The sequence below is a fragment of the Piliocolobus tephrosceles genome, chromosome 1 (genome assembly GCF_002776525.5).
Source record: "Piliocolobus tephrosceles isolate RC106 chromosome 1, ASM277652v3, whole genome shotgun sequence".
Taxonomy (NCBI): Eukaryota; Metazoa; Chordata; class Mammalia; order Primates; family Cercopithecidae; genus Piliocolobus; species Piliocolobus tephrosceles.
In genome coordinates this window covers 211,749,838-211,763,477 of record NC_045434.1, presented here as the reverse complement: position 1 = coordinate 211,763,477, position 13,640 = coordinate 211,749,838, and the positions used below count along the sequence as shown (strand labels likewise).

The 13,640-nt window shown below is 43.8% G+C and overlaps 1 protein-coding gene across 2 annotated transcripts in view; it reads left to right on the top strand.

Annotated features, from left to right (window-relative positions):
- Positions 1 to 13,640, top strand: part of UBE4B (ubiquitination factor E4B) — a 152,192-nt gene that overhangs the window by 77,373 nt on the left and 61,179 nt on the right. For both annotated transcript variants that reach the window (XM_023215306.2, XM_023215307.3), the window contains 3 exons: positions 6,171 to 6,312; positions 8,527 to 8,627; positions 11,003 to 11,117. In XM_023215306.2, coding sequence (XP_023071074.1) covers positions 6,171 to 6,312; positions 8,527 to 8,627; positions 11,003 to 11,117 — 358 coding nt within the window. The remainder of the gene's footprint in view (positions 1 to 6,170; positions 6,313 to 8,526; positions 8,628 to 11,002; positions 11,118 to 13,640) is intronic.

Below are 13,640 nucleotides of genomic sequence, written 5' to 3'. Positions count from 1 at the left end.
TCTTCCCAGAATTTTGTTTACTCTGAAGTAAGCAATTTTAACACCCCCTTCTTGCCTGGTAAGACTGATGTCACAGAAGAAAGAATCATCAGGGGTTGGATCACTCTCTCCATCCACTGGCCCAGTGCATTCGATGTCTTACAAATGTTTTTGGAAGTAGTTGGGACATACATTTATATGTTAAGTATTTATAAGGGTGATGATAAGGATTAATTTTAAAGAGGTAAAACATTCCTTCTGTAATGTTTTGCAGACTTCTGAGAAAAGAACTGTTTGAGTTATAAGGAACTGCTTTTTGCGGGAGTGGCATAAGGGAGTGAAGTGAGAATTACCATCTGTGAAGAGATAACTGTTGGGCGCTGGGCTTAATGCATGGGTGATGAAATAATCTGTACAGCAAGCCTCCTTAACAGGAATTTACCTGTGTAACAAACCTTCATATGTACCCCCAAACCTAAAATGAAAGTTAATAAAAATCAATAAACAAAAGCCAGAAGTTGATCTGAAAAAAAAAAAGAATTACCCTGTGATAAAGATACCATAGAAGTTATCCTGAGGAAAATGTTTCTAATTGTTTCTTACGAAGTTGATGACTAGAAAGAAATTTGGTGGTTTTGTGTTTGTTTTTTAACTGTAGATATTTCAGTGAAGGAGGTCAAATCTTGAATGTCACGAGCCTTATATAAGTAGAGAAAGGGAAAATTAGTGAATAGTGAAAAACGTTGACATTCACCCTCCTGTTTTTGCTGATCGTCACTGCTTGGGGTTGAAACATAGAAACAGTGGAAAAGAAATCTTTCTGGCTGGGCACAGTGGCAAGCACAGGTAATCCTATCACTTTGGAGGCTGAGGTGGGAGGCTTGCCTGAGCCCAGGAGTTAGAGGCTGCAGTGAGTAATGATCCTGCCACTGCACTCCAGCCTGGGTGATAAGAGTGAAACCCTGTCTTGCTCTCTCTTTCTCTCTCTCTCTCACACGCACACACGCGCACACACACGATCTTTCCACCATGTCTATCCCTAAGATCCCCCAGTGATTTCCCTTCTCACACAGAGTAAAATCCAAAGCCTCTGACCATAGTCTACAAGGCCCTGCATCTCATGTACACTCCACATACTACACACACACACACACACACACACACCCCACACACTACACACACCCCCCCACATCAAGCACACATGCACTTACATGCCCCATTCTAACTTAATCTCCCTCTACTCACCTACTTCCCCTAGTTCGTATACTGGACTCCTGTTCTTTGCACATAATATTCCCTCCTGCCCTAGGCTTTTGTACTTGTTTCTCCCCTTCGGACCACTCTCCTGCTAGATAGCTGTATGGCCAGCTCCCTCACTCTCCTCAGGTCTACAGGGGGTGGCCACTGACCTCATTGTCTCAAACATTATATAGAACACACACGCACCCACGCATGCATGCCATCGCTCTTCATCTGCCTGGTTCCATGCGCTATTCCAGGACCTACAGCAGTGCCTAGAACACAGGACGTCCATTAGCAACATTTGTTAAATGAATTTATGGTGCTTAAACCTGCACAACTCTGACTTTGCTTTGCTACTAGAAAACGCAAGGCCAGGCATGGTGGCTCACACCTGTAATCCCAGCACTTCAGGGGGCCGAGGTGGGCGGATCACTTGAGGTCAGGAGGCTAGAGAGGCTGAGGCAGGAGAATTCACTTGAACCCGGGAGGCAGAGGTAGCAGTGAGCCAAGATCACACCACTGCACTCCAGCCTGGGTGACAGAGCAAGACTCTGTCTCAAAAAAAAAAAAAAAAAAGAAAATGCAAATTCCAAAGCCTGCATTTGAGAAGTCAGTAAATGGGAGGGTAATTATAGAAGAAACTGAAACAGAGTCCCTTTAAGAGCAAGTTTTATTGGTGCATTTAAAATGGGATTCAGTCTGCACAGATCTGATGCACGTGTAATCCCTAGGCACATTTTCATTGTGTTTTCAGAAGGATGCAGCTCTGTTTCTATTATGTGAAGTAATTACTTGGTTACATTGGACTGCTAATGTAGTTATCAGAAAATGGTTTGCATATTCTCCCAGAGGGAAGTATAATTTTCTAGATGCTCTTAGGACTTAAATATGACATATTTCTAAGATTTTAGGATGTCACAGTTGTAAAAGCATCATGAATTTTGTAACAGCTGAGGGAAAATATGAAATACTACTTTAAACATTTAGAAATATGTGTTTTTTGTTTTGTTTTGTTTTGTTTTGCAACCTCCATCTCCTGGGTTCAAGTGATTCACCTGCCTCAGCCTCCCAAGTAGCTGGGATTATAGGCACCTGCCACCACGCCCAGCTAATTTTTGCATTTTTAGTAGAGATCGGATTTCACCACATTGGCCAGGCTGGTCTCAAACTCCTGATCTCAAGTGATCTGCCCACCTGAGCCTCCCAAAGCATAGAAATATTTCTTCATAGCATAAATTTATGCATGTACGATATACTGCTTTCTCCTTCAATGTCACACTCACAATATGAATCTACCTCTTTCAGTTTGAATCTAAAAATTCTTGTAAATCAGTTTTTGACCATTGATACTTAATGCTTGTGTTAGTGAAACTGGCCACTTTTTCTTACTTGTGATCATGATTTACTCTGGCACCTTTAAGATTAATATTATTATTGTGACACATATTGACAAATACTGAGGTTGATGCTACATTTCCTGTTTGGTTGAAGCTTTGTTTCACTCCCCTCCCCCCTCCCTGCCCCCGCCACACCGCTCCTCTTGAAAGTCAGCTTGTTTGGTGCCTGGATGGTGATCACTGTGTTAGTCCGTTTGCATTGCCATATAGAAAGGGTAATTTATAACGAAAAGAGGTTTAATTGGCTCACGGTACCTCAGGCTGTTCAAGAAGCTTGACACCAGCATCGGCTTCTTGTGAGGGTCTCAGAAAGCTTTCACTCAGGGCAGGAGGTGAAAGGGGAGGAGGCAGGTCACATGGCGAAAACAGGAGCGACAGAGAGGAGGAGGAGGAGTCCCAGACTCTTAAACAACCAGATCTCATGTGAACTCACTGAGTGAGAACTCACTCATCACCAAGGGGATGGTGCTAAGCCATTCGCGAGGGATCTGCACCCATGATCCAGTCACCTCCCCCTAGGCCCTGCTCCAACACTGGAGACTGCATTTCAACATGAGACTTGGAGGGGACAGACATCCCAACCATATCAATCACCAAAACCAGTCACCTCCCCCTAGGCCCTGCCCCAACACTGGGGACTGCATTTCAGCATGAGATTTGGAGGGGACAGACATCCCAACCATATCAATCACCAAAACACACTGACCTCTTTTGAAAATTCTCTGATATATCCTGAGTGCCTCTCCTTGCATTGCCTGGCACAAGAAAAGCAATCGTCTACATAGTCTTCTACATACATTGTCACTTTTCATGTGTTAGTGAACGGTTTGTGAAAATATTTCAAGTGGCAGTGAGGGTTTCACATTTAAGTTAAAATGAAGTAGGATGTATTGCCAGGAATGGGAATAATTTCAGTGGCAGTTACATGAGCCAGCACCATCTAAGCATACTGAGTTCACGTGCACGCTCACATGCTGGCTGTGGGTGCTGCATCAGACTGAGGCCTGGCAGCTGGTAAGGACCTATTGACATCAAACATAAGATGCTTTGCAGCCGGATATGGTGGCTCTTGCCTATAATCCCAGCACTTTGGGAGGCTGAAGTGGGTGGATCACGAGGTAGGAGATTGAGATCATCCTGGCCAACATGGTGAAACCGTGTCTCTACTAAAAATACAAAAATTAGCCAGGCATGGTGGCAGGCGCCTGCAGTCTCAGCTACTTGGGAGGCTGAGGCAGGAGAATGGCGGGAACCTGGGAGGCGGAGCTTGCAGTGAGCCAAGATGGCGCCACCACACTCCAGCCTGGGCAACAGACTGAGACTCCATTTCAAAAAAAAAAAAAAAAGTGCTGGGATTACAGGCATGAGCCACCATGCCCAGCCAATATCATAGTTGCTCTCTTGCCCAGGCTGGAGTGCAGTGGTGCGATCTCAGCTTACTATAGCCTCCGCCTCCCGGGTTCAAGAGATTCTCCTGCCTCAGCCTCCCAAGTAGCTGGAATTACAGGCACGCACCACCACGCCCGGCTAAGTTTTTTGTATTTTTAGTAGAGATAGGGTTTCACCATGTTGGTCAGGCTGATCTTGAACTCCTGTACCTCAAGTGATCCACCTGCCTCAGCCTCCCACAGTGCTGGGATTACAGGCATCAGCCACCATGCTTGGCCAACAGCATGCCTTTATTCCAAGGTCAATTCTGTATATCTTTCCAAAATCTGAGGACAATGATGTCCATATAGATATGTGTCCCCTAATGACAGGGATACATTCTGAGAAATGCGTCATTAGGCGGATTGGTCATTGTGTGAACAGCATAGAATATACTTACACAAACCTAGATCATACAGCCTACTACACACCTAGGCATTATATATAGCCTGTTTCTCTTAGGCTATAAACCTGTACAGCATGTTAGTGTACTGAACACTGTAGGCAATTTGATGATTATGCCAATTATGGTGAGTATTTGTGTATCTAAGCATATCTAAACATAGAAAAGATATAGTCAAAATATGGCATTATAACCTTGTGGGACCACTATGGTATATTTGGTCCATCATAGAGTGAAATGTTGTTATGTGGCGCATGTGTTCCAAATGTGTTCCAAAATTAGTTATGCATATCTATCTGTCTGTAAAACATGTCAATTCCTCTTGGTCCTGTTAGTTTCTAGACATTAATTGTGTGTCCTGGGTTTAAGTAAGATTGTGTCTCTCACATTCCTGATGTTCCCATACTTTTTTTCTTTTTTTTTAGGACCGCGTCTCTCTCTGTCACCCAGGCAGGAGTGCAGTGGCATGATCTTGGATCACTGCAACAGCCTCCTCCCACGTTCAAGTGATTCTTGTGCCTCAGCCTCCGAAGTGGCTGGGATTACAGACATGTGCCACCACGCCCAACACATTTTTGTATTTTTAGTAGAAACAGGTTTCGCCCTGTTGGTCAGGCTGGTCTTGAACTCCTGGCCTCAAGTGATCCACCTGCCTTGGCCTTTGAAAGTGCTGGGATTACAGGCATGAGTCACCATGCCCGGCCATATTCTCATCCTTTATCATCTTCTGTGTGTAGTTTTTTTGCTAAGTTTATGTTTCCTCATTTTCTTCATTTCAGTACTCCTTACTCTTTCCTTTGTCGTAATTAATCCCTGTGTGTCTTTTATGTATATCAAATCAGTTTGTGAATTAAACACCAGATTTGTTATGTGGCCTGTCAATGGTTGATTTTAACTTTGTTTAATTTCCTCAAATTTAACTCTTGTGATTATGTTTGGTTTTTGTCTCAGAGGATAGTTATTACTAACATAACAGTGCTGCACAGTGTATACTGCTGATATTTTACAAAGTACCTCCACTCTATTTCATTAAAACCCCACTGCAAAAGAGATAGACGTTCTAGGTTCAGGTAACAAGTAAGCAGTGGGGTTGAAACTGGAACCTACGTAGGGTTACTCCTAGTACAATGTTTTTGTTTTGTCTTTTATTCTGCTACTTTACCTTTTTCACTGATAGTTTTGGAGTTTTTATGTTGATAGCAAATGTGTTCACGTCTCCTCCTAACTGGAGAGCTTTTTAACCTCTGGTTCTGTTGCCAAATGTTAGGTGAGGGCTTTTGAGATCCACGGTGGAAGTCACAAAGATGAGGGCTGTTTTGTTAGTCCCTCATAACTTCTCCCCTAAAGAGTTCGATTACAGCAGTAGCATAGTCTGGCTTTACCTACAGGTCTCTGAGTGATGCCATTCTTTTTGGTTAAAGGACCTGTGATGTCCCTTCCAATGTTTAACACTTGGTACCGGTTCTTAGTGCTTCTGGTTTTATGAGTTGCCACCTGCAGTAAGAAGCAACCCTTCTTAGGTCCCTAAAATGTTACTAAAAGTTACTGTTGTTGGCTTTGGAGCAGGTAAAATGAGCAGTCAGGGTGGATCTTGGCGGCATGGGTGTTTGTGCTTTGTTATGTGTGCAGGGATCCTAACAGGCTTTCTGCTGCAGAAATGCAAACTCTGCCAAAAATATTCAAGAGATAAGAATCATAATTTCTTTTTCTCTTCTCTAAAGTTTGGGAGCCTCTGGTGGAGCAAGTAATTGGGATTCCTACAGTGACCATTTCACCATTGAAACCTGCAAAGAGACAGATATGCTGAACTACCTCATCGAGTGTTTCGACCGAGTTGGAATAGAGGAAAAAAAAGCACCAAAGGTAATATGAAATGCATTAACTTTAAACAAACAAAAAAAAAAGCCTAGTTATTTGTTTGATTATCCCCACGCCTGGAGCATTCATTCATTTATTCAATCAGTAAAGTAATTATCGAGCGTTTGCCATGCACCAGGCACCGTACTAGGAACTTAGGATGTGTCAATGAACAAAACAGAGCTTCCTGCCCTCGTGGAACTCACATTCTAGTGGAGACAGGGCCAAGGTGTGAACCTAGATGGCCTGGCTTCAGAGTCCTCTCTTGACCACACTGTAGCTGGGTACCGCCAGTGACTCATATGGCCCTGATAATTCTGCTGGTTGGTTATAATAACCAACATTATGGAGCCTCTGTAGATTGCCAAGGACTGTGCCAGGTCGACATTAGCTTGTATCCTCACAGATGCTCTGTTAGTGCAGTGGAACCCGGTATGACATAGGCATTCTTTTTCCAAGGTATGACTAAGCAAATAACTCTCAGAGAGATTAAATACTTGTCCAGAATCACATAAATAATAAGTTGCAAGGCTGGGCTTAAACTCAGTAAGCTACCCTTTTCCCATCATTTCTCTTGACTGGCTTCATTGTTTTATCATTTTATTCCTATTTCATTTTCTGATTTTAGTTTTACATTAGAAACTACCCTTTTGTCCACTGGTTAGTTTCATATTTGTAAAGGGCCTTCTTTGGGCTTTGCTATACTTAACCTTAGCGGAAGCAAAATGAGTGGGCATGTCTTCAAGGTTTTTTGATTTTTTGTTTTTTGAGATGGAGTCTTGCTCTGTCACCCAGGCTGGAGTGCAGTGGTGTTATCTCAGCTCACTCATCCTCCACCTCCTGGGTTCAAGTGGTTCTCCTGCCTCCCCTCCCGAGTAGCTAGGATTACAGGCACCTGCCACCACCCCCAGCTAATTTTTTTTTTTTTTTTTTTTGAGACAGAGTTTCACTCTTGCTGCCCAGCCTGGAGTACAATGGCACAATCTTGGCTCACTGCAACCTCCACCTCCCAGGTTCAAGCGATTCTCCTGCCTCAGCCTCCCGAGTAGCTGGGATTACAGGCATGAGCCACCATGCCCGGCTAATTTTGTATTTTTAGTAGAGATGGGGTTTCTCCATGTTAGTGAGGCTGGTCTCGAACTCCTGACCTCAAGTGATCCTCCCACCTTGGCCTCTCAAAGTGCTGTGATTACAAGCATGAACCACCCCGCCCGGCACACCTAGCTAATTGTTATTTTTTTTAGTAGAGATGGGGTTTCACCATGTTGGCCAGGTTGTGTTTTTTCTTTTTTTTTTTTGAGATGGAGCCTTGCTCTGTCGCCAGGCTGGAGTGCAGTGTCACAATCTCGGCTCACTGCAATCTCTGCCTCCTGGGTTGAAGTGATTCCCCTGCCTCAGCCTCTCGAGTAGCTGGGACTATAGGCGTGCACCACCATGTCTGGCTAATTTTTTGTCTTTTAGTAGAGACAAGGTTTCACCATGTTGGCCAGGATGACGTCGATCTCCTGACCTCGTGATCTGCCTGTCTTGGCCTCTCAAAGTGCTGGGATTACAGGCGTGAGCCACCGCGCCTGACCCAGGCTAGTCTTAAACTTCTGACATCAAGTGATCTGCTCGCCTTGGCCTCCCAAAGTGCTGGAATTACAGGTGTGAGACACCGCGCCCGGCCTCCAAGCTTCTTAAGTATAAATTTGATCACCTCGGCCGGGCGCGGTGGCTCAAGCCTGTAATCCCAGCACTTTGGGAGGCCGAGACGGGCGGATCACGAGGTCAGGAGATCGAGACCATCCTGGCTAACACGGTGAAACCCCGTCTCTACTAAAAATACAAAAAATTAGCCGGGCGAGGTGGCGGGCGCCTGTGGTCCCAGCTACTCGGGAGGCTGAGGCAGGAGAATGGCGTGAACCCGGGAGGCGGAGCTTGCAGTGAGCTGAGATCCGGCCACTGCACTCCAGCCTGGGCGACAGAGCAAGACTCCGTCTCAAAAAAAAAAAAAAAAATTTTGATCACCTCAAACTTACACTTCTTTCTTCTCTGACATCAATTTCTGCAGAGGCAGTACACTTGGAAGGCACAGTTACTGTAGTTCGTTCACTAAGAATAAAGGAAGAGGAAAGCATGCTGTTTACTGATGGTCCCTCCCTTTTAACTCTTGTTTTTAACAGCATGAAATTGTATTGTTTGTTTCTTGTTGTCCTCACTTCCACCTTTCCTTTTCAGATGTGCAGCCAGCCAGCAGTCAGCCAGCTTCTGAGCAACATCCGCTCACAGTGCATATCCCATACTGCTTTAGTACTACAAGGCTCCCTAACACAGCCCAGGTATGAAGACCCGTGACGTGCTTGACATTAGCTGGCAGAAGGCCCTAGCCATCAGTGGACATCAGGCTCTCCGGCCATTCTTGCACCACCTTGGATAACTCCCTTCCTCACCTGTAAAATGAAGATCCCTTTCCTTCTCTAAAATACCATGAAAATAAACGCTCCTTTTTTCCTCATCTTCTAAAGTAGTACAAAGCATATTTTAAAAAGAAATGAGTTATGTTTTAAGAATTCTGCCTGCTTTTTGAAATAGACCATTGTTGAAATATGTGGACAAGCAAGGCAGAAAATTAGTAACTGACTGTACAGCAACTGCCTGAAGTTGGTGGAAGTATTTGATAAATGTGTGGATCATCACCTTCCATGTATAACATGGTCAATTTCTGTTATTGAGTGATAAAGGATAGTAATGGATTGGATAGTTTAGGAATCAACGGAAGTGCTACATTGTTTGTTTCTGAGGATTCTATAAAGGTTGCAAATTTTTTGTTTTTATTTTGTTTTTAAAAATTTTTTTTCTTTGTCTCTCAGTCTTCTAAAGGTAGCAATTTTTTAAAAAGAATGTATATTTCATTTCTTTTATATAAAAAAAACTAAAGGAAAAAGTTTACATTTAAAAGTTTTGGCCAGGTGTGGTGACTCACGCCTGTAATCCCAGCACTTTGGGAGGCCGAGGCTGGCAGATCACCTGAGATCAGGAGTTTGAGACTGGCCTGGCCAACATGGCGAAATTCCGTCTCTACTAAAAATACAGAAACCTTAGCTGGGTGTTGTGGCGCATGCCTGTAATCCCAGCTACCTGGGAGGCTGAGGCCCGAGAATCGTTTGAACCCAGAAGGTGGAGGTTGCAGTAAGCCGAGATCGTGCTGCTGCACTGCAGGCTGAGTGATAGAGCAGAACTCTGTCTCAAAAAATAAAAATTAAAAAAAAAAAAGAAATTAAAAGTTTACAGTCCAGGCTCACGCCTATAATCCTAGCACTTTGGGAGGCTGAGGCAGACAGATTGCCTGAGCTCAGGACTTCAGGACCAGCCTGGCAACATCATGAAACCCTGTCTCTACTAAAAATACAAAAAGTTATCTGGGCATGGTGGCACACCTGTAATCCCAGCTACTGGGGAGGCTGAGGCATGAGAATCACTTGAACCTGGAAGGTGGAGGTTGCAATGAGCCAAGATTATGCCACTTAACTCCAGCCTGGGTGACAGAGCAAGACTGTCTCAAATAATAATAATAATAATAAATAAATAAAATAAAAGTTCACAAACATAATGTTACATTTATTTATACTAGGTGTTCTTAATGTTATTTTGTATACCATAACTGTATGTTTTTGAAACTTTTCAAAAAGAGGGAAAATTATATACATGTACCAAAACTTTAAAAAATGTTCCTTGATTAAAATTAATAAGTCCTCAGCCACTACTAATCTTTTTTTCCCCCAATTTAGATGAGGCATAAAGAAGTAAAAGAAATATATAATGCGGCCAGGTGTAGGGGCTCATACCTGTAATCCCAGCACTTTGGAAGGCCGAGGCAGATGGATCACCTGAGGTCAGGAGTTTGGGACGAACACGGTGAAACCCATTCTCTACTAAAAATACAAAAATTAGCTGGGTGTGGTGGCGGGCACCTGTAGTCCCAGCTACTCAGGAGGCTGAGGCAGGAGAATCGCTTGAACCTGGGAGGTGGAGGTTGCAGTGAGCCGAGATCACACCACTGCACTGCAGCCTGGGCAGCAGAGCGAGACTCTGTCTCTTAAAAAAAACAAACAACAATAAAAACATGTAATACTTATTTTTTTTTTAAATTTATTTATTTTTATTATTATTATTTTTTTAAGAGACAGAATCTCACTCTGTTGCCTAGACTGGAGTGCTCACTATGACTTCAAACTCCTGGGCTCAAGCAGTCCTCCTGCCTCAGCCTTCCAAGTAGCCAGGACTCCAGGCACACACCATCTGGTTCAGTTGATATTTTCATTTTTTGTAGAGACAGAGTCTTCCTGTGTTGCCCAGACTGGTCTTCCAACTCCGAGCCTCAAGTGATCCTCCCACCTCGGCCTCCCAAAGTGCTGGGATTGCAGGCATGAGCCACCGTGCCTGGCCATGCTTCCTTTTTTGAGTGCTTCATTTTTAAAGGGCTCTGTGTAGGAAAAGATGAATTCTTTGAAACTTCCCATAGTTTCTCATGAAAAAGACCAAAAAGTGATTACTATTGGTAAGAAGGGTTAGCTTTTGCCTGAAACTATTTTGCAGAATATGTGGGAGATGTTAAGTTTGACTTTTGACTGGGCAGTTGTTGCTGACATGACATTTCACGTGCCTCTGTAGTGAGTTGACTTCATCACCGTCCCTAATGTTCATGGGTCCACAGGTCCTTGCAGCAGCCGTCCTTCCTAGTGCCGTATATGCTGTGTAGGAATCTCCCATATGGCTTCATTCAGGAACTGGTGAGAACCACTCACCAGGATGAAGAAGTGTTCAAGCAGGTACGGTCGTATGAGTTTGCTCTTGCAAATTTTAGCCTGAGAGCCTCTATGCCGAGGCTAATTTCTGAATACACCATACATTGAAAATTCTTGCCTGACTTCGCACATCCATGTGTTACTTGCTTAGAGAGAAGGCCTACCCAATATTCTTTTGAGGAAATCGGATTGACAGCTGCATTGTTCAAATCATGTGCCCATTTCAACAAATCAGTCAAACATCTCTCTTTTAAACAAGGTCGACGCTAAGTGCTTCGGGCAATATGAAAAAAATATGTAAGGCCCTGTTCCTGATTTCAAGGAGCTTTTGAAACAAGAATACCCAGAGACAGCATAAGGCATGATGTGCATTTGCCAGATAAGTAGTGTCAAAAATTCGTTCTCTGAGTTTGTAAGATTTACAACTTAGTGACCATGTTAGCTCATTGGCAGCCTGCATGCCATATAGAATCTTTATCTTCTTCCCACAGGGAAAGATGTCTCATATCTTCCTAATTGTTTCATTTAGTGTTTATACATTGTTTTGGTATCTCATTGTGTGAAGCCAAGTGAAAACGCGGATATGTAGTGCTTAAAAATAAAGCTGTGTGCGCAGTCTTGAAGGTTTCTTCCGAGGTGAAACTTTGTTGTTAACATTACTGTTGGAAGGACCTGTTTGGGAAAGTAAGCCCTTTGCCTTGGCAGCTTTCACACAAGTTTTTTCCCTGATGAAAGGGTTTCTATCAAATTTTCTTACGGTTTGCTGTATCATCACTTCCTTTTTTGTGACTACAGAGAATAACAGAGGCAATAGCTATAATTGGTATGATTCCTTTCACTCTGTTTTATACCTTAGATTATTTATAACAGTTAATTTTAAAACCTTTGAATTCTTGAGAATTGTGTTTTCAGCAGGCTTCAAAATATTTGTAAAAGAAGCAGCCAGGATCCAAGAATAAAAATTCCAGTTAGTGTTGTGTACTCTGTCTGGAATTCACTGACTGTTTATCTTAAATGATAATGTTACTGACTAATGGAAATATGGTAGCATAGTGAGCTTTTCTTCTCTAGAAGGATAAGTGAACTCTAAGGAAAATAAATCACTGTCAACCGGGCACAGTGGCTCATGCCTGTAATCCCAGCACTTTGGGAGGCTGAGGCAGGTGGATCGCCTGAGGTCAGGAGTTCGAGACCAGCCTGGCCAATGTGGTGAAACCCTGTCCCTACTAAAAATGCAAAAATTAGCTGGGCATGGTGACAGGCTCCTATAATCCCAGCTACTTGGGAGGCTGAGGTGGGAGAATTGCTTGAACCCAGGAGACGAGGTTACAGTGAGCCGAGATTACGCCACTGCTTTCCAGCCTGATCGACGGAGAAGACTCTGTCTCAAAAAAAAAAAAAAAAAACACTTTAAGTGATGCATTACATTAGAGAGGTAATGGGTAATTAGAATACTTTTCCTATTCAAGAAGATATCATTTGAGGAATCGAGTAGTTCTCTCTACTATATAAAATCAGCCCAGTGACCAGCTGAAAGGGGTGTATTGAGCCTACTTTATTCTTTTTTTTTTTTTTTTTGAGATGGAGTCTCACTCTGTTGCCCAGGCTGGAGTGCAGTGGCCAGATCTCAGCTCACTGCAAGCTCCGCCTCCCGGGTTTACGCCATTCTTCTGCCTCAGCCTCCCGAGTAGCTGGGACTACAGGCGCCCGCCACCTCGCCCGGCTAGTTTTTTTTTGTATTTTTTAGTAGAGACGGGGTTTCACCATGTTAGCCAGGATGGTCTCGATCTCTTGGACCTCGTGATCCGCCCGTCTCGGCCTCCCAATGTGCTGGGATTACAGGCTTGAGCCACCGCGCCCGGCCGAGCCTACTTTATTCTAGACAGACTTACACAAGAGGAAATGACTTCTGTGTGTGTTTCGTTTGTTTGTTTCCCCATTGCCAGCTTTGGGCAGAGAAGTCCTGCATTTTTGAAATTTAGGTGAAATTCATATAACATCAAACCACCTTTTTTTTTTGAGACGGAGTTTTGCTCTTGTTGCCCAGGCTGGAGTGCAATGGTGCGATCTCGGCTCACAGCAACCTCCGCCTCCCGGGTTGAAGTGATTCTCCTGCCTCAGCCTCTTGAGTAGCTGGGATTACAGGCGCCCGCCACCACATCTGGCTAGTTTTTTGTATTTTTAGTAGAGAGGGGGTTTCACCATGTTGGCCAGACTGGTCTCGAATTCCTGATGTCAGGTGATCTGTCCGCCTCAGCCTCCCAAAGTGCTGGGATCACAGGTATGAGCCAGCACACCCAGTCTCAAACCACCATTTTGAAGTGTACAATTCAGTGACATTTACTACATTCACAGTGTTATATGACCACCACAGACCTGTTTATTTAATTAAATAATTAATTAATTTTGAGGCAGAGTCTTTCTCTGTTACCTAGGCTGGAGTACAGTAACACAGTTTCAGCTCACTGCAACCTCTGCCTCCTGGGTTCGAGCGATTCTCCTGCCTCAGCCTCCCAAGTAGCTGGGATTACAAGTGTATACCACCAT